Source organism: Mucor mucedo (genome assembly GCF_025094135.1).
Source record: "Mucor mucedo strain NRRL 3635 chromosome Unknown EV154scaffold_82, whole genome shotgun sequence".
NCBI lineage: Eukaryota > Fungi > Mucoromycota > Mucoromycetes > Mucorales > Mucoraceae > Mucor > Mucor mucedo.
This window is the reverse complement of record NW_026252366.1, coordinates 101,416-120,058: the sequence shown is the minus strand read 5'-3', so window position 1 is coordinate 120,058 and position 18,643 is coordinate 101,416. Positions and strand designations below refer to the sequence as shown.

General features: G+C 36.4%; 8 protein-coding genes across 8 annotated transcripts; 4 read left to right on the top strand and 4 right to left on the bottom strand.

Moving 5' to 3' along the window:
* Positions 1-110: 110 nt before the first annotated feature.
* EV154DRAFT_604638 (uncharacterized protein) lies at positions 111-1,502 on the bottom strand. The gene is made up of 3 exons (XM_051607416.1): positions 529-1,502; positions 353-444; positions 111-294 (listed from the first exon to the last, which is right to left on the bottom strand). The coding sequence occupies exons 1-3, from the start codon at positions 1,480-1,482 to the stop codon at positions 243-245; spliced, it is 1,098 nt and encodes a 365-aa protein (XP_051455111.1). The 5' UTR covers positions 1,483-1,502; the 3' UTR covers positions 111-242.
* Positions 1,503-2,142: 640 nt separating this feature from the next.
* Positions 2,143-3,059, top strand: EV154DRAFT_517015 (uncharacterized protein). The gene has a single exon (XM_051602452.1). It carries the CDS (start codon positions 2,263-2,265, stop codon positions 2,941-2,943), a length of 681 nt encoding a protein of 226 aa, XP_051455110.1. The 5' UTR covers positions 2,143-2,262; the 3' UTR covers positions 2,944-3,059.
* Positions 3,060-3,678: 619 nt separating this feature from the next.
* EV154DRAFT_517014 (uncharacterized protein) lies at positions 3,679-5,329 on the bottom strand. Its single transcript, XM_051602451.1, has 6 exons — positions 4,662-5,329; positions 4,556-4,597; positions 4,389-4,473; positions 4,224-4,307; positions 4,038-4,160; positions 3,679-3,956 (listed from the first exon to the last, which is right to left on the bottom strand). Exons 1-6 carry the CDS (start codon positions 5,190-5,192, stop codon positions 3,763-3,765), a joined length of 1,059 nt encoding a protein of 352 aa, XP_051455109.1. The 5' UTR covers positions 5,193-5,329; the 3' UTR covers positions 3,679-3,762.
* A 23-nt stretch (positions 5,330-5,352) lies between these two features.
* EV154DRAFT_447521 (thymidylate synthase) lies at positions 5,353-6,520 on the top strand. Its single transcript, XM_051597134.1, has one exon. The coding sequence runs from the start codon at positions 5,385-5,387 to the stop codon at positions 6,282-6,284; it is 900 nt and encodes a 299-aa protein (XP_051455108.1). The 5' UTR covers positions 5,353-5,384; the 3' UTR covers positions 6,285-6,520.
* Positions 6,521-8,495: 1,975 nt separating this feature from the next.
* Positions 8,496-9,126, bottom strand: EV154DRAFT_539224 (cyclin domain-containing protein; the record flags this gene model as incomplete). Its single annotated transcript, XM_051604333.1, has 2 exons — positions 8,496-9,001; positions 9,084-9,126. 2 exons carry the CDS (start codon positions 9,124-9,126, stop codon positions 8,496-8,498), a joined length of 549 nt encoding a protein of 182 aa, XP_051455107.1.
* Positions 9,127-12,767: 3,641 nt separating this feature from the next.
* EV154DRAFT_604633 (ubiquitin-conjugating enzyme/RWD-like protein) lies at positions 12,768-13,735 on the top strand. The gene is made up of 5 exons (XM_051607415.1): positions 12,768-12,919; positions 12,991-13,086; positions 13,144-13,232; positions 13,295-13,442; positions 13,526-13,735. Exons 1-5 carry the CDS (start codon positions 12,829-12,831, stop codon positions 13,633-13,635), a joined length of 534 nt encoding a protein of 177 aa, XP_051455106.1. The 5' UTR covers positions 12,768-12,828; the 3' UTR covers positions 13,636-13,735.
* An 11-nt stretch (positions 13,736-13,746) lies between these two features.
* EV154DRAFT_516995 (uncharacterized protein) lies at positions 13,747-17,253 on the top strand. Its single transcript, XM_051602450.1, has 3 exons — positions 13,747-14,070; positions 14,142-17,009; positions 17,085-17,253. Exons 1-3 carry the CDS (start codon positions 13,783-13,785, stop codon positions 17,175-17,177), a joined length of 3,249 nt encoding a protein of 1,082 aa, XP_051455105.1. The 5' UTR covers positions 13,747-13,782; the 3' UTR covers positions 17,178-17,253.
* Positions 17,254-18,351, bottom strand: EV154DRAFT_516994 (vacuolar protein sorting 55). Its single transcript, XM_051602449.1, has 8 exons — positions 18,261-18,351; position 18,201; positions 18,066-18,134; positions 17,954-17,976; positions 17,800-17,884; positions 17,683-17,738; positions 17,459-17,509; positions 17,254-17,391 (listed from the first exon to the last, which is right to left on the bottom strand). Exons 1-8 carry the CDS (start codon positions 18,274-18,276, stop codon positions 17,345-17,347), a joined length of 348 nt encoding a protein of 115 aa, XP_051455104.1. The 5' UTR covers positions 18,277-18,351; the 3' UTR covers positions 17,254-17,344.
* Between the last annotated feature and the right edge of the window lie 292 nt (positions 18,352-18,643).

Genomic DNA, 18,643 nt, shown 5'->3' with positions numbered 1-18,643 from the left:
ATGTATTATATTTTGAGACATGAAAAGGAAAAAAAGGATGGAAAATATAGAATGATGAAATATGAGACAAATCTACTATTAAAAAAAGAGAGAGGGTATAATGGGGGATAAAAAAAAAAAAAAAAAAGTGGTTTTACCTCGGAAAAAGATATACATGCAAAAAAAAGAAAGAAAAAAAAAATATATATATATATAAAAAAAAAAAAGGTACGAAACGGGTAGAGGGATGTTTCAGTTCAGATTTAAATCTTTTTGTTTTTTTTCGCCCATCGTAGACCACACGCGTTGCATAAACTATCACAAATACTTTTTTTAATATTGAACCAAAAAAAGTGTAAAAATAAAGACTTACGTTTTTGGACCATGTGGACCTTTTCGCCATTCGGGTGAGGCTGTTGTTCCACAATCAGCGCACACGTAATCATCCATACTTTTATGTTTCTTCTAAAATAACACGGTTATATATCTCTCTTTCCCCCCGTGAAAAGGTTTCATCCCAAAAAAAAAAAAAAAAAAAAAAATATTTACCCTTCTTTTCCACTTGTCTGTACTTGTGGTAACGGAATTATTAGAGGAAGTATAATCTTCATTATAGCGTAATAACATCTCATTGAATTCTCCATTTGATTGTATGGGTGGAGAATACAGTTCCGATTTCCATGGGGAGGACGTTGGTGCGTGGTCATCTGGTCTATTATTTGTTCCAAATAGAGTCGAACTACAGTTTGACGGTCGACGGTCAGCAGTTGAAAAGTATGGCTGTTGTTGTTGTATAGGCTGCTGCTGCTGCTGCTGTTGTTGTTGTTGTATGTGTTGTTGGTGATGCTGTGATGGCTGGTGATGCTGTGAAGGCTGTGGTGGGTGATAGGGAGGCTGGAACGGAGTGTCTTGTAATAACTGATTTAAGCGCTTTTTTAGCCACTCATTTTCCATTTTGAGCTCCAAGAAAGAATCCATCAGACCATTGCTTCTGGAGAGATAAGGTTGAGCAATGGCAAAAAAAGATTGAGGAGGTTGATGTGGCACATCTTGCTTTGGATGACCGATGGATTCGAGTAGGATATAGGTATTGTCTTTGCGTCGAATACGATAATGCGTCTTTATTCTGGAGAGAGATGAAAAGGCCAACTGAAAGTTTCTGGCAAAGATATCGAGGTCATCGGTATGAATAAAATCGGTCAACGATTTTCCAATTAATTCGAAGGGTAAATAGCCTGTTAATTCGATGCAACTCTCTGAACAATACAGGACTTTTCCTGTGGGTGATAATATATGAAGTAACCCGATTACATCTTGTAGGATTCTTTCTGACCAATTATTATTATTTTCTTGTCCGATGAAATTAAAATTTTCTTGTTCGTAAATTATATCTTGTTGCATTGTACGTGAAGGAGCTGAAATAAAAGGCATATGAGTCACTTTGGTTACTGAATTACTGCCACTGGAATCACCTACAATTAAATTAGTTGATATGGTAATCATACATTAAAAATTTTAAGGATAAAAAAAAGGGGGGGGGGTTAATTTTTAATTTAGAAGAGAAGAAAAAAAAAAAAAAAAAAAAAAAAAAAAGAAAAAAAAAAAGGAAAAAAAAAAAAAGTGTGGTTATTATATAACCAAATGTGCATGGCGAACTTCCCAATTGGGGATCCTCTTCCGATGAATCGGGAGCCAACCAGCAACGAGAAATGACTAGCCGATGCTGTCATTGTGCAATCCCCTCTTGGGAAAAAAAAAAAAACTTTTGAAGAGTGGCTGATCATCTTGATCCTTAAACGTCATACACCATGACGTAAAGTACTTGTTCCCCCTCCCTTCCCCCCCCCTTTTCCCCCAGGAATAAATGGCGTCACTATTTTCTATCTTTGTCCCATCCTTTTTCCTATATAAATAGTTTCTTTCAATTCCCATGTCAAAAAACCTTTTTTTTAAGCTTTTTTTTTTTTTTTTTTTTCTTTCTTTGGGCGGTTGGGGGTACCACTATTTTTAAATCTCAATAACCCACGATCCCCAAGTATGTGTGTGTGATTTTTAAAAAAAATACGTGTCACAGAATCCCATAATTTTTTTTTTTTTTTACATAAAATACTACGTCAATATATGCAAGTTGGCAACATGAGATATGGTGGGGACATATCTACACGTGATAAACAATTTTTTTTTTTTTTTTGTAATTCTCGGGTTGACTGTTTTTTTTTTTCATATCTTTTTTTCTTGTTCTTCATCTATTCTTTTTCTTCCTTACACAAAATAAAAAAAAATATGACGGATAATCTCGCAGCTTGGCCTAGTGATGAAAAAAAGTTCAACGTGGTAGAATTCTATCACAAGATCTTATGGGCAAGTCAAGCCTCCCCTATGGATGATGCTTGTCATGGCAACAGGAGAGTGACTTTCTCGACCGAACCACCAGTGATTTATGAATATGAACCTGAATATCCTCAACGCTACTCCGATCACTCTAAACCTCCCCCTTCTTCTCGACACTCGGGAGAAAATTACAATTCTTATTATTATTATTCACAGCCACCCACCATTACTCAGGATAAGGAGGAGGAGGAGGAGGAGGATGACGACGTGGATTTCAGCTTCTTTCGGAATCATCGTCTTATGAAAACCAGATCCCTGTGTGATTTCAAACCTATTCCTAATGGAGATTTTAATTCTTTTCTTTACCCTACAACCACCACCTTGGATGATCTTGATCCACCACCCTCTTACATCGAATACAATGTATATCGGGAACCAATGGAAGACCCTATGTTTATACCAAACAATAATAACAAAAAACTGGGTAAAAAGCAAAGTATGGTATGGGTTGGACAGGCATTCCTTCAAAAGACCTTACGAAAGATTAAATCGTCGCCAAGGTTAATGATGGCAAGAAGATCTTCCATGTTATCCCTGCGTAAAAACAAGTCGTTTTTTTCCTTGTCTGCATGATTTACATATAAAAAAAAAGTTTTTATTCTTTTTCCCAGCAATCTTTTTTTTTTTTATTATTATTATTATCATTATTATTAAACCCCCCTTCAAGAAAAAAAAAAAAGGAATTGTACATAAAATAAAGCAATATTCTATATTGATCGATGCCCCTCCCCAGCATCACTGAAAAAAAGAAAGGAGAAATGAGGAGTGAAAAGGGTTTTTTTTTTAGGGAGGTTTACAAGTAAAAAGTCTAGGTCCTCTCTCTTTCTTTCTCTTTCTCCTCTTTTATGCGCTGTTCAACAAAAGAAAAAAAAGATACACTAGAAATACACACCTTTTTTTTTTGCATTTACATGCCTTTCGTCTTTTTCTTTCTCATTTTTATATGGATTTATTTATTCCTTTGATTTTTCATTATTATTTTTTTTTTTATATTGTCTTGACGCCATCACCCATTCTTTATAGATCTTTTTTTTTTTTTTGACAGGTTTCTTTTTTTAGATGCCTTTTGTTTATTAAGTGCTGGTCAGGTTCAGTATATTACTACTCAATGCTTTTTTATAATGTATCATGCATCTTGTTATAAAAATAACTTTTTTTTTAAAAAAAAAAGATTACGTGTTTTCTTTTTTGCAGTGGGGGTAAAACCCGATGACTTAATTTCAGAAATCCCCCCCTTAAAAAAAAATTACGATTTACTTGTACGCACTGCAAGGGACAATTGATATATATATATATATTTATTTATTATTATAAGGCTGGCCTCCCTGCATTTCTCACATGTATTATTTCCGTAGAACAATTTTTCTTTTAATCTTTTAAATACACACATGCTTATTTTGTACGTTGAAGAGCAGAAGAGAGTCGCCAAAATACTTTAGGTAATACATCCAAACTAAACGTGATTGAACCCAATAAGAATTCAGGTAAACGACCCTTTTCTTCCACTGAAAGTTGTGCCACTTGATAAGGTATATATTCCACTTCCTTTGTCACATCATGAGGGAGCTCAATATGAAATTTAAAATCTAGATGTATATATCTACTGTTAATATATATAAAAAAAAATCATTTTTCTTCTTTTCCATCTGCTCATACGCTCTTTTTACCCATGAGAACACCATGAATGACACAAAAAAAGCTCGTCCCCATCTTGCTTTCACTTTGTTCAATTACGTCAAGTGCAGTCAATAATTTCATTAATTTTTGTACATTAGCTTCAGCTTGATTTTCTATATATATATCTCAATTTTTTAGGTTCTACATATATATCAACATCCACTCTTATGTCTTACCGCTCTTATCAGCAACCGTCATCGTAGGCTCACGAATAAACTGGTGCATTGTTTCATTGTACTTGTTTTGCATCCTTAAGTAGTCTATATAAATATCGCATCAATCCCCCTTTTTGTTTGTTTTGTTTGGTTTTATCTATCTATATATACAACATACACACAAACCTTGATATTGATCTTCATTAGCCTTTTTGTATAATGCTACTAATTCATGATGTCTTAAAGAAGCCCGTTTTGCTTTTTCCTCCAACTAAAATTACCCCCCACAATAATAAAAAAAAAATCAATATCATCCCCCTTCCCCTTTTTTTTTTATTGCTGTTATTCCTTACGTCTGCAATGGTCTTGTTCTTCTCTTCATTTTCAGCTTCCGACTATAAATCCTACCTGTTAATATATATACACACACACACATCACACTTCTTTTAAAAAAAAAACCTTTTTCAATCTTTCTGTTAAATGGGCAATGGTCATATTCAATTCGGATTCTCTAGCATGATCCACTCTACCAGCACGATAATTATAATCAGGAGGTACATAGTTATTCGTAGGTCTGTAACCATAATCACGATCCACGGGTCGATGATAGATGTCCGCTGAACCCTTGTACCCGTCCCCACCACCACTGGTGGGATTTGTTGTCGTGGCCAGTTTACGTTTATAGTAGGCTACCATATCTGCTGTCTCTCTTTGTTGTTTCTGCTGCTGCTGTTGCTGTTGAAGAGGAAGAGAAGGAGGAGCCTTCATGTGTAAAGTAGACATCTCTAAAGGATCGTGCGAATGGGAAAGCATGGGTTGTGACTGACTTAGGGTAGAAGGACCTGCTCCATCTTGTCTCATGAGGGGTTGCGAATGACTTGTAAAGTCAAAATCGGCCTTCTTGTAATGTTGAGGTGTATTTGAAAAGAGGTCTTCTTGTCCACTTTTCTTTCCACCTTTTCCAGTTAAATCAAATAGATTGTTGGACATGTTAATTATAAAAAAAAGGTGTGTGTATTACAGACTACACCCTTTAAAAAAAAAAAAAAACGCGAAAACACCAACCACGCGCGGTCCCTGTATTTGGGACGGCGGAAAAAAATAAATAAATAAAAATAAAAAAAAAAAGAAATGAACTACGCGATTTTCCTTTTTTTTTTCTTCTTTAAACACATTAAAAAGATGACCATTGCTCATGAGGAACACCAATACTTGCAACTGATTAAACGTATCTTGGAAGAAGGAGAACACCGAGCGGATCGTACGGGTACAGGTACACTTGCGATTTTTGCTCCACCTCAACTACGATTTTCCTTAAAGGACGATATTTTCCCTTTACTCACGACCAAACGAGTCTTTTACCGTGGTGTTCTCGAGGAACTCTTATGGTTTGTACGTGGCGATACCAATTCGAAACATTTGACAGATCGCAACGTCAAGATCTGGGACGGTAATGGTTCACGTGAATATCTCGATAAATTAGGCTTGACCCATCGTCGTGAAGGTGATTTGGGACCTGTGTATGGATTCCAGTGGAGACATTTTGGTGCCAAGTATGTGGATTGCGATACGGATTATACGGGACAAGGTGTGGACCAATTGGCTCAAGTGATTCATACCATTAAACATAACCCTACGGATCGTCGCATCATTTTATCCGCATGGAATCCCGCTGATATCCCCATCATGGCTTTACCCCCTTGTCATGCATTCTGTCAATTCTACGTGTCGAATAAACCTGCTGATGGAGGAAGAGCTCGATTATCGTGTGTACTTTACCAACGTTCATGTGATATGGGTCTGGGTGTACCCTTTAATATTGCCTCCTATGCTCTATTGACCCGTATGATTGCTCATGTCACTGACTTGGATCCCGGAGAGTTTATACATACGATGGGTGATACACATGTTTACATTGATCATACACAAGGTCTTCAAGAACAACTCTTGCGTGATCCTCGACCTTTCCCTACTTTAAAAATCAATCGTAAAATCACAGATATTGATGATTTCAAGTTTGAAGATTTCGTGCTTGAAAATTATAACCCTCATAGCAAAATCGATATGAAAATGTCGGTTTAAAGGAATAAAAAAAGAAAAAGAATCTATTGTATACACACTACCTAAAATTACTACCCTTTTTTTTTGGGGGGGCGGGGGATCATCATGCTTGGCAACTCATCCAATCATACATACAATCCTCCCTCTCTTTGATGGCGTCAAATGATTTTCATACAATGACGGATGAATTCTTTTTTTTTTTTTTTTTTACAGAAAAAATAAAGATGGACGGTATTTCAAAATAGGTACTGTGAAACAGAAAAAAAGGTTAAAAATGTCAAAAGTCTATGTTGTAGATCCTCACAGCTTTTTTTTTTTTTAAAAAAAAATAAAAAAAGAAAGTCATGAGTAAATCCCGGTGGGCGGGGGATAGCTCTGGTTGATAATTTTTTATCTTTATTTGAGCCATTTATGTCAAAAAGAGCATTTGATAGGTGCCCCCTCCGTTGCGGGGTGGACAGTGAGAGTGCTAAACCAAGTAGAGTAAGTGATGCAAACACGTTTAAGAAAAAAAGGTCTCATTCCCCGGGAATGCAAAAAAAGACCTATTATAAAAATAAAGAACCGATTGGTTGCTACCTAAAAGTCGTCGTCGTCGGGGGGGTTAAGCGTTGCTGAGCAAAAACGGCTGGAGACAATAAGCTTGTACTACAAAGAAAAACATGGCATGTTACACAATGTACATTTTACAAAATACAATAGGAGCTGAAATTACTCTTTTTAGACATTTTTTTCAAATCGTTCGTGTAACACAATGATAATAGAAAAATGGTACCTGTTATAATAATAAAAAAATATCATTCCACCATTGGTCTTTATTCTCAGGTTACGTTGTAGAACAGGGACAGTCATCCCCCTTTTTATAAGCAGTAAATTTATTTCTAGTACCTTACTGTCAAACTGCAAAAAAAAAAAGTTTCATCTTTTGATGGGTTTCAGACAGAGAAAAAAAGGGGGGAGGGGATCAATGTTTGTTCTCAATTTGGTAAAATATGTTTTTTTTTTTTTTTTATTAATGAGGCCATATTTTACTACATACAAAAAGTTTATTGTACCTGCTACAAAAAAAAAAACTTTCTTCTGGGCAACCTTACCCCATACAAACACTAATAAAAAAAATTGCCTCTTCGTAACTACGGACTAAGAAACATCCCCCACCGTGCAAAAATATAAATAAAAAAAGACTCTTTTTTTTGTGGATTCTTTACCCAACGCTTTATGAATACAGGTCGTACAATTCTCCCACCCACCCAAGCTTTTAGAGTACCGCAGTCTGTGTGTATAGCTTTCCGTAGAGCGGATAAAAGTTAAATTAAATTTTTTTTTTTTTATGGGTCGGATCTAAAACCGTTTAGCTTTTTTTCAAAAGTGAGGATAATACAACAAACGATGAACAATAGACAACATTTCAATTGAAGATGGGGGAGGAATAAGGTGTAGAGTTTTCCTCCTCATTAGACCTTTTAGAAAAAAATAAAGGGTTGAGAAGGGATATCACTGATAAAACACTGCAATTGATAAAATGGACATTTCTGATTTTTTGTGCTTCAAATGGGTTCCCCCCCACTGACACCATTATCTTACAAGAACCGAATCAAATATTTATACACTGGTTTTATCAAATACGTTCTTTTAGGGGGTCTGATGACTATTTGACATTCTAGAACATTTTTTTTTTTTTTGCATGAATCATTCTATCTCATCTTTATTCAATGATCTCTTTTTCCTTCCAAAACAAGAGAGAGAGAAAGAAAAAAAAAATGGTGTATGTTGATACTGCAACAGGTTGTTATATGTCAATCCCTTTGAGTGTCCCTGAATCCGACTGCCAAAAAAAAAAAAAGAGAGGATTCAAGTTCCGTCTCAAACGAACGGTAAGACGGACTATAACGGGCCTTATCGGAAAGTTTTTTTTTTTTTTTTTTTATTATTTCACAAAAAAAGATAACCACGATCATATGATTTAATCAACAATAAGCGGGAGTAAATGAAAAAAAAAAGTTCTGTTTTATTAGATTTGCAGGGGGAAAGAACAAAAGGTGTTGATTAAGGATGGAAAGAAAAGTATATTTACAATAGATTTTTTTTTTATATTACAAAAAGGGTATAAAACATGCTCACTGATGAAAAGAAGGAAGTTTTTTTGAGGGGAGGAGAGACGTGTGTGTGTGTGTTGTGTGTGTGTGTGTGTTGCCCTCATGTGGTGTACAACAACAAAAAAAAAAAAAAAAATTAAGGTTTTACAATTCGCTGTTGTTGGTCCAGAACTTCTTCTACTAGATCCATTTCCAATGTTTTGCCATGGATATCCAAATAGTCTTTAATTCCTTCCACATTCACAAACAAATTATATTTAATCAAACCCAGAAAGCTTCGTTCCATGAGATTGACATCCTTGGGTGTATAGACATGGTCTGTCATGACCACAATGGCTTGGCTCGTTAAACAGGTACCCGTCTCCGATAAGAACTTGGAGGCGGTCAAGATAGCTGCCAGGAACAGTCGGTAAGGTGTATCCACGTCCCCACGAGCATGACTAGGTAAACTCGTCTTGAGGCGTTGTAAATAAATTAACGATACTAAACACACGCACGGTGAGAGCTTAGATCGTTTAAATACCGTTGCTATAAATTCATTTAAGGGTGGTAGGTGTCCCTTTGTATTTAATTTATGGACGGGTGCTTTTTTTATCTTTGTCGAACAGGGTAATAACGATGTGGCTGTATTCGTGGTAAAAGCTACACAAGAAAAAAAAAATTCATTGTCTGTTGTGTAAGTAGACCCGTCACCCCTTTATTTATTTATTTTTGGTTTCCTTACAAAGAAGTGCTTCTGGACTTCGCGAAGAAACTGTGGTAGGCATATTCATACATAAAAATTGTACACTACAACAACAACAACAACACACCGCAACAACACACACACCAAAAAGATAAAAAAAGAAAAGAAAAAATAATAAAAGGGAAAAAAAAAAACAAATTGAATTAAATATTCACATGTTGGGTTTAAAAAAAAAAAAAAAAAAAAAAAAAAAAAGGATTGTCGCTGTCAACCACCTGAAATGCTTACACAATCAAACCAATCAAATCTCTTTATTCGCACCTTTAATTTAGATAAGGGTTTCGGACCGTCAATGTAATGTGGAGTTGCAAAAATGCCATTTCAACAAATAGAAGAAAGCAAAAAAAAAATGGATTTCGCCAGTTTAATAAATTATTTAGTATTCCCCGGGGGGAGATAGTTGCTTTTGGGGAAGGATAAACGTTTGGAAAATAGATTGATTTGGTAACTGATTAGTGGAGTACAATAGCACCAATGACGTTCCGTTCAAATCATATTTTAACTTTGATAGCAAAGTCTGCATAGAAACGGGTGTCCTAATCCATTTAGCTAACTGACAGAATTCTTCTTGAACTCAAAAGGGGGGCACAGATAAAAGATTCATTTGACACTTTATTCCACATAATAAAAAAAAAAAGAAATACGGATTGCATACATAAAAACAAGGTTCATGGCATCTTTTTTTTTTACGTCATATTGATTCATGATTTTTAACGGATACGGTAAATGCAACTTCCCCTCAGAGAGAGTCCTCCTGTTTGGGAGGGGAGGGAGGAGGAAATAACATACTCCGGAAGAAGCATAACAAACAAAAAAAAGTCTTTAGTAGATATACCTTTATCTATTGAGTTGAGGATAGTAAAAAGGAATTGCTTCAGGTTCAATGTAAAATTACAGCTGGCACCTAGTAGAACATTTGATTTTTTTAAAAAATGAATGACCTGTCTATACTAGGTGTGGGTCAACTTTGTAAAAGATCAGTGAGGATTGTACGTTTTTCGTGAGATAGCTATTCTGTCATGATAAACAAACATTCTGTTTATCCTCACCCCCCCCCCCCTCCTATTCATCATCTTAACCGAAATCACTCCGATAAACTGTCCTATAAACACGTTTAGAATGAATCTTGTGGGTACAACGGATGGACATATAAAAAAATAGATGTTTTACATCATTTGAATTTAGCCATTATGAGTATAAAAAGAAACTTTAATAGTGACAATCTGATAAACTAGCGACAAAAGAGTTGTGTTACTCTATAAAAAAAAAAAAAGTAAATTCAGAGACATCAGCTGTATATGCTCTTACTTTTTATGTGTTCAACTGACTACTCAAAATCAAAAAAAAAAACCCTTTAGAATGATCCATTTATATAAATACCGAGTTCTTCTTCAGCCTCACACACGCACACGCGCACGCACATACGCACGCGGACTGTAATACATTGGCGGCACTAAACCGAGAGATCATGTCCGTACAACCATGCATTGATCGAATCTTTGTTACCCCCAAAAATGACTCAACATCATTTTGATATTTGTTGGAGTATCCCATCTTGATCACTCGCTTTATTTGTCCCACCAATCTATTAGTCAGTGCCATTAAAAATGTCATCATGGATTGCAACAATAACAACTTTTGGTGGGAATTTTTTTAATTATCTCTTTAACAAAAAAAAATGCGATTTGGATAGATCTTCCGTTTTCCCTCCGCCTCCGCCCCCCAATCAATTTTTTTTTCTTGAAAAAAAAAAGAGTCATCTCTCTCCCCCCACAAGAAAGTGTATTATTGAAATTAAACTTTTTTCTTCAATATTGTTGAGATCTAGATAACATTTTTTCCTGTCCCAGGAGAAAGACTTTATGGTTCATTTACAGGCTCATACATGGGGAAGACTATCATGTTGCCTTCTGACCAACATAGCTCCCCCACTCGATGACGAGAGTAGCGATCATATGAGCATATATAAAGGTAACTCCTTCCCATCCTAAACAACTTTTTTTGACTTGTCCAAAAAGAATTTTAAATCATGTGAGTTGTGTGTGTATGTGTGTCGACATCAGCGATCCCTCAACAGTGTCTTTCAGTTCAGAACCTTTTTTTTTTTCTTAGTTGACTGAGAACTCTCACGTGTCCTCAATTTGTATGACCGGCTTTCAGTTGTATAGAAGGGACGCTGGCTCTCCTATTTGAGACTTAAAATAAAGTACAAGACAAATAAGAATAATTTAGATGCCTTAAGCTGCTTTTTTTTTTTCAGAAACAATGCTGTATAAATAGGCTACTCTCAAAAAGCTTTTTTTTTTTTTAATTAAAAGCGTTTTATCCTGCTAAACCAAACGTCTCGTGGATCAACCAACATGACGTCTGAATCAACAGGGTTTCCCACAGCTTGTGCTGTTTATCATTGGGAGACAGTTTTCTTTTTATAATGTAAAGGGGGTATCTATTTCCACCTCACCCAAGGTTCCCCATTACCGGCCTTTTAGGCTTGATAAATGTCTGGTACAACTCAAAACTGGCCTTGTTCCCCAACTTGCTCACACTGCCTTTTCATATGAAAATGTCAACAACCACTCATCATACGCACAATTGGAAACGCTAGTACACCTCCCTTCAAGCGTGCAATAGGGTTGCAGAGAAAGAAAAAAAGGAAAAGAAAAATTAGAGAAAAAAAGGACCTTATTTATACCCTGCTGTGCAGCAATCATGCAAAATATATCTGGGTTTAAAATAGAAACAGTCACTCGACTATGCTGTTTTGGGCTTGTGTCTCTGTGTGTGTGTGTGTGTTTTCAGCCATGAGGACTATGCAAGGCTTTACTAATAAGATCGAATAACCAGTCTATCCCAACATGAGTTGGCAACAGATTTTCATGACTATGAACGAACTCCAATGAACAAATGTAACAGGAGAGAGCCTGTTCAACAATGACGACATTCAAGTATACTACAGCAGGTTGTTAAGATAAGCGCAAGTCCTGACGGATAAGGTGTACGCCACTCTCTTTTGTACTAAACGTTGTGAGTGATGCAGTGTTGTATTCATGGTAGGCTAAAGAGGATTGCCTCTCACCCAAAATATCCATGGGACATGCGTCAAATTTTAGAGGATTTCCACCTTATTCATATTTAAAATATTTAATGAAGGCTGTCTTTTTTTTTTTTGTGCAGTTTTTCATATGTGGATATTTAAACATGTCACTCTTTACACCGTTCCCCCCTTTTTTTTTTATTATTGCAGTCTACAAGGTAAGATGGGAATATAAGAGTGCCCCCTTCACCCATATAATTCAATGATTGGGACATGTTTCAAATTAATCAACTGCCAAAAAAAAAAAAGCTTATTCTGTCAGATAACCCGCAAAGGATAAATCGGTGAATTAATAATGCATGATTGGCTCTGAGGTCCCCCTCCCCTCTTCGTGATTCACATTCGATAGAATCACCCCGCGTCTATTTTTTTTAGCAGGAGAGAAAAAAATGATATGAATCATGAATGAACCCCTTTCACCATGAAGCGCATGATTTATTTCCGAATGAACATGTTTCCTTTGTCATTTCCCCCAAACCAACGCAAAAAAATAGGTCATGTGGGACTGTCATTTTTTTCAGATGATATGGGGGGGGGTGAGTGCGTAGCAAAAAAAAAAAGTGGGAGCACGGGATAAGAAAGCAAAGTATTTCTCTCTCTCTCTCTCTCTCTCTTGTTATTTTCAACATCATGTATTCAATCTGGGGTAAAAAGAGTAAAGAAGCCGAACAAGAAAAGAAGAAGCCTAGAACAAGTGCAGCACAAATCCGCGTTCAAAAAGGTATAAAAACGTGTTCTTGTTCATTATTAAAAAAAGACTAAAAAAAGAAAGGGTGGGTCCCATCGGAACAGATTTAGCAGAGTTGGATATTCCTGACACCATCAAGTTGGAATTTCCTGATCCATCCAACATTCTCAACTTTAATGTCACTATCCAACCTGATGAAGGTAAAAAAGAAAAAAGAAAATAGAATACACTTGTCTCATATGTATTGGCCCTTCCAGGCTTTTTTGTTCATGGTATTTATAGATTTACCTTTGCCATCAATACCAACTATCCCCATGAACCACCAAAAGTTCGTTGTACTCAAAAGGTAAATGTGTTGATGATATGCCATAATGAAAGTGACTGACATAACGACTGTCCCTTATTTAGATCTATCACCCAAATATTGACTTGGAAGGAAATATTTGTTTAAATATTCTTCGTGAGGATTGGAAACCCGTACTTTCATTACAAGCTGTATTAGTTGGATTACAATATCTGTTCCTGGAACCAAATGCGGATGATCCATTGAATAAAGGCAAGTGATGTGAGAGAGAGAGAGAGAGGATCATCTTATGAAAAGGCTGACATGCTCTTTTTTTTTTTATATATAACTGTTAGATGCGGCCGAAGTGTTGAGAAATAATAGAAGTAATTTCACAGCCAATGTTAAAAAGACAATGGCAGGCGGTTCAATTAACGGGTTACAATATGATAATGTACTGGCATAATAAAGTCTTTTACCCAAAATAAGAATCTTTACTTGCCTTTTTTTTTACACCCCGTCTTTTAATTACAATTTTTTTTTTTTATTATTATTATTATTTTAAACTTTCTCTTCTTTTTTCTTTCTTTTTTTTTTTTTTTACCAAACTAAAATGGTGTCTGGGCATTTATCAGCCCTCTTAATGGATTGGACCTCGGCAGTTACCGAATTAAATACGCTTACAGCTCACACACTACTTGAAAAGGAACCCGAGTTGTTATGGACACCTATACCCCATAGTTTAGATGAGACAGATCATCAAGATCAACTTGCTCATTTAAATAAACTCGGCTCTTCTTTTCAACCCGTGAGTGCTATACAATTTACACTACTACACTACCGAGATATCATAAATCCAGTTCAAGAAAACCGATTTAAATTCTTATGTTATTTAATTGAGGTTAGACAGATTTATAAAAATCACAAGGTTATTTTTTTTTTATTTTTTTATTAATAATTATTCTATACCAGCAATCTTCTTTACATGATCTTGATACCCGTTTTTGGGGCGAATGCAATAATTCAACTTTACATCTTGTTTGTTTCTTGGGATTCGGACGCATTCTTAAAATTTTAATTGAGAAAGGTGTGTCTGTCTCGCCTTCCAATGATTTAGGCTTTCTTCCGAAAGATATCACCACTTCAGAATCCATCCTTCACACGCTCTCCATGACACTACCCAAACAACAACAACAACAGCAGCAACAACAGAACAAAAAAGAAATGCTTCGTACCAAATCAGTGCGTCCCAATTACAGCACACCAGATCGATTCAAACTTTTACGAGAACTAGCGGAGGAATCCAGCGTAGATCATAAAAAACAGATCTCCGGTGGCAGTAGTATCGATCGAAAGCAATCGGAAGGTCATTATTTTCGTAAAGGTAGAGTCAAGGAGACACAGCAAAAGGTCCTGATTGAAGAAGACCTTCTTACCCGAACTGGTTCCAAACGTCAATTAGAAGTCGCTCAATTAGCAAAAAAATCCGCCGTCAAGAATAATCCTCTTTGGAAAAAGATGGAAAAACGTTCGTTTACGTCTCCTACGCCTTCTCCTTCCAATTCCGCTTCTCTCATCACAGACACTGTTGTTGAACCTGTTCAACAAACACCCCCTACCAGTATCCATACGAATACGGATGAACAAACACCCAAAAGAAATTCAAAGGTCATCTTGTCTCTCCAAACAAAATCTTATGTCTCTTCCAGTATTTTCGTACAGGCTGATGAAGATAGTGTCATCATTCCTCCGATCCCAACCATTTCCTTAGAAACTCCAAAAGACGATGCACCTTGTGTGACCGTCCTAGATTCGAGCGGCAACGGAACACAAGGTACTCCCACCCCATTATTCAGTAACGAACCTACTGAACTAGAACATGAGGAAAAAAGTCTTAAACAATCCAGCAGCGATGAAGAAGAATCTTACTTTGAATCCATCGAAGCTGACCCTCCCACTTCAAACTCACCTCAACCTTACGATAAAGAAGAAGAGAAGCAAGAGACAAGTAGCGATGATGAAGAATATTCAGATGATGACAATGATTATGAAGAGGGAACACCTGTCCAATTCGCTACACGTATGGTCTCTCCCATCTATAAATCCGTTGTCATCATGAACGACGATTCGACTACAGTCAAACAGGAGATGAATTACTTTACAAACACGACCGATAAAATATCCGAAGATCATCAGCCTTTAGTCGTCAACGTGGAGAAATACATACCCACAGAAGAAGATTTATCTCTGCTTTCTACAACCCCAGAACAAGATGAAAATCTCTTTAATTTTGTGCAACATTCTACTCCTCCTCCTCCAGTGCGACCTCAAAGATCGGATCTCCGCAGAGGTAGCAGTAACAGCACTATCTCCTCCTCAACATCAGTAAAATCACCGTCTGTCCCTCAATTACCATCATTGCCATCACCACCAATGGTAATAGCTGAATCACATAATGATGAACAGACGTCCAATGTTCAATCTCCCATCGTCCATGATGTATATACCAACAACGATCCCTCCTCCATGATGATGGACAAATCACCTCTTTTGGACAACGTGAAGGATAAAAAAAGAATGAGCGGAAGCCAAAAAGCTGCGTGGACAATGAGCATGAGCTCATGGGCTGCCATTTTAGATAGAGAATTTAACTTGGACGAGTTACAAAAGCAGCAACAATTAGAATCAGCAGCAGCAGCAGCAATAGAAAAGGATGAACAGACACAAAAGGCAACTTTACGCTCTACAGAGTCTATGAGCCCAAACAAACCTAGACAATCCACAACGAGACGATCCATTGACACAAGGCAATCCATCGATACGAGACAGTCCATCGATACGAGACAGTCCATCGATACAAGACAATCACTGTCCGTCAGACAATCCACAGCGGCCAGACATTCCACAGCCACCATTGATTACATCGGAAGTGGAAAATTGCAATTATCGGACGAAGAAATGGATTCAATGATGCTTCGCCATGGTTACAGTACAACCGCTGTAGACAACGTGTCGCCCATTCGTTCCAGTAGTATGATTTCATTATCATTCAATGATTTTGAAATACCTGCTATTCCTACACCTGCGACCAACCATACCTACCACCACCCTAGTCCTAAATCCACCTCATCATCCCATCCTCATCCTCATCTTACCGAACTTCCTCGACTCAACACATCCAATTTAACCGTATCTCGAAAGCCTATTGTTGCTTCATCTTCCGAAGCCAGTCTTACTCAAAAGAATATATCCCCCAAAAAAAAAGTCAATGCCGCGATACCCGCCATCAATTTAGAACAAAAGAAGATGTCGAAGCATGGCAAATTATACCTTCACGTGAATGGGATCCAAGATATCCTCTTACCTTTACCCAAGGACCGTGCCTATGTACGTTGTGTGGTGAGCGATGGACGATTTGAATACATGTCTCGGTACGAAGTGCTGACACAGAGTATTAATTTCGATTATGAATGTGTGATTGATACCCACCCAGATATGATCATTACCATCTCGCTTCATGTACGACCTGATTATGTCATGAAATCAAGAACGCCATTCTCTCGATTGTTTTCGTCCAAGAAGAAGAAGGAATCGTTGTCGGGGTATGTGAATAAGGAAGATGGAGCTATTGGTCAGGCACGCTTTGCTTTGGCTCACATGTTGCCAGCATGCACAGAAACAACCTATCTTGCTGGATTTCATTGCTTTAATGCATGGTACTCACGATCGTTTAAAGAACGACATCGACAAAAGAAGAAGGACCCAGATCACGATGTTTTAAAGGTCGTGGGCAATTTTGATGTTGAAATGCTGTATCTACCAATTACGGATTTCCAAAAGGTAAAAAAAAAAAAAAAGACTCTAATTGAATAAGAAACCCTTTGTGCTCATTCTCTCCCTCCCTTTTCTATTTAGCCTTTTCCTCGTAATTTGCGGGAATGTGATATGGCTATCAAGCAACTTCAAAAGTCAGTTGAAGAATCATCCGAAAAATACCTTACTTACTAAATCTTTTTCGTTCTCTCTCTATATATATATATAATAATAATAAACACGTTGTACCATCTCTCTCTCTCTTTTTCCTCCTCTTTTTATTCTTCTCTCTTTTTTTTTATAGAGTGTATTTATTTTAATTTAGATTCGTTTGTGTGCGAGAGAGAGGGGGGGGGGGAATATCAGAAATCGTCACCTTGATGAGCGAAAAAATGGGTGTATGCAATAACTATAAAAAAAAAAATCATTTAGTAAATCATAAATCAAAGCCATACCCTTTTAGTTGAATACTTTACTTGTTCCATAAACTAAAATACCACCTGAAATACTCATAATCATGGCTGGAACTGTAATCTATAGTTTTCGAACTCGTCAATATTACGCATTAAAAAAAAAAAAAAATCAATTTTTTTTTTTTCACTTACAACTTCCGCATGCGCGAGAACAAAGGGTAAACCTACATACATCATTAATTAACATGACATACACACACACACACGACATGGTTTAAATTACTTACAAAATCCGGTAACGATAAACATGCCAGTAATAAAATGTCCTGCATCAAGTGCACCACTAAAAAAGAAAAATTTAACTTTTTTTTTTTGGTTATAGGAAACACTTTATATTCATTTACCCATTGTAGTCGGACATGAGATCATCTTCTCCTGCACACCTTCCACACAAGGCATTGGGTAATGGAGCTAATATGTATGTAGCAACTAGCAGAACAAGACTTTGTTAATATCATCCTATCCTACACAAAAAAAAAAAGGGTATCTCTTTTTTACCGACTAACAAGGGCCACCAGTTGCTAAGAACATGAAAAAAAAAAAAGAGGGAAAAAGAGTCAACATGGCCTGAGCTGGTTTTATTTTATTTTTTTCCGGGATGCCTACTTACTAATAAAGTGCACAAGATAAAATTACGAGAAGAAAACCAATGGCTAAAACAAAGGCCAATGCAATAATGCTATACAAGATTTTAATTTTTTTTGTTTTTCTTTTTTTTGTTTTTTTTGTTTCTTGATTGCCTTACGCTATTTTAGAAAATAAGAGATATAAGTTCAATTCACTATAAATATCGAATAGTTCTTACTTCTTAAACCTGCCATTATTTTAAATTATTTATTAATATTTTTTTTTGTACACTTGTAAAAAAGATATGAAAAAAAAACATGTTTTTTTTTCTTGCACCAAACACAAAAAAAAAAAAAAATCCGCAAGACGACGTCATTTTAGGAAATTGAGGGAATACAGTTGCTTATCACTCTTATTAAAAAAAAAAAAAAAAATGCATCACAAACCGGGTTAAGTCAGACACCCTTCCACTACCACCACCACCATTACCACCAACTTTTGTTAGCCCTCAAGATACATTTTGAAATTCAAATAGTGGGCGCTGAATCATAAATAGAAGCGCATTATAAGTTAGCATATTTGATTAATTGACATTCCGAAATCAAAGCGGCAAAAAGACAC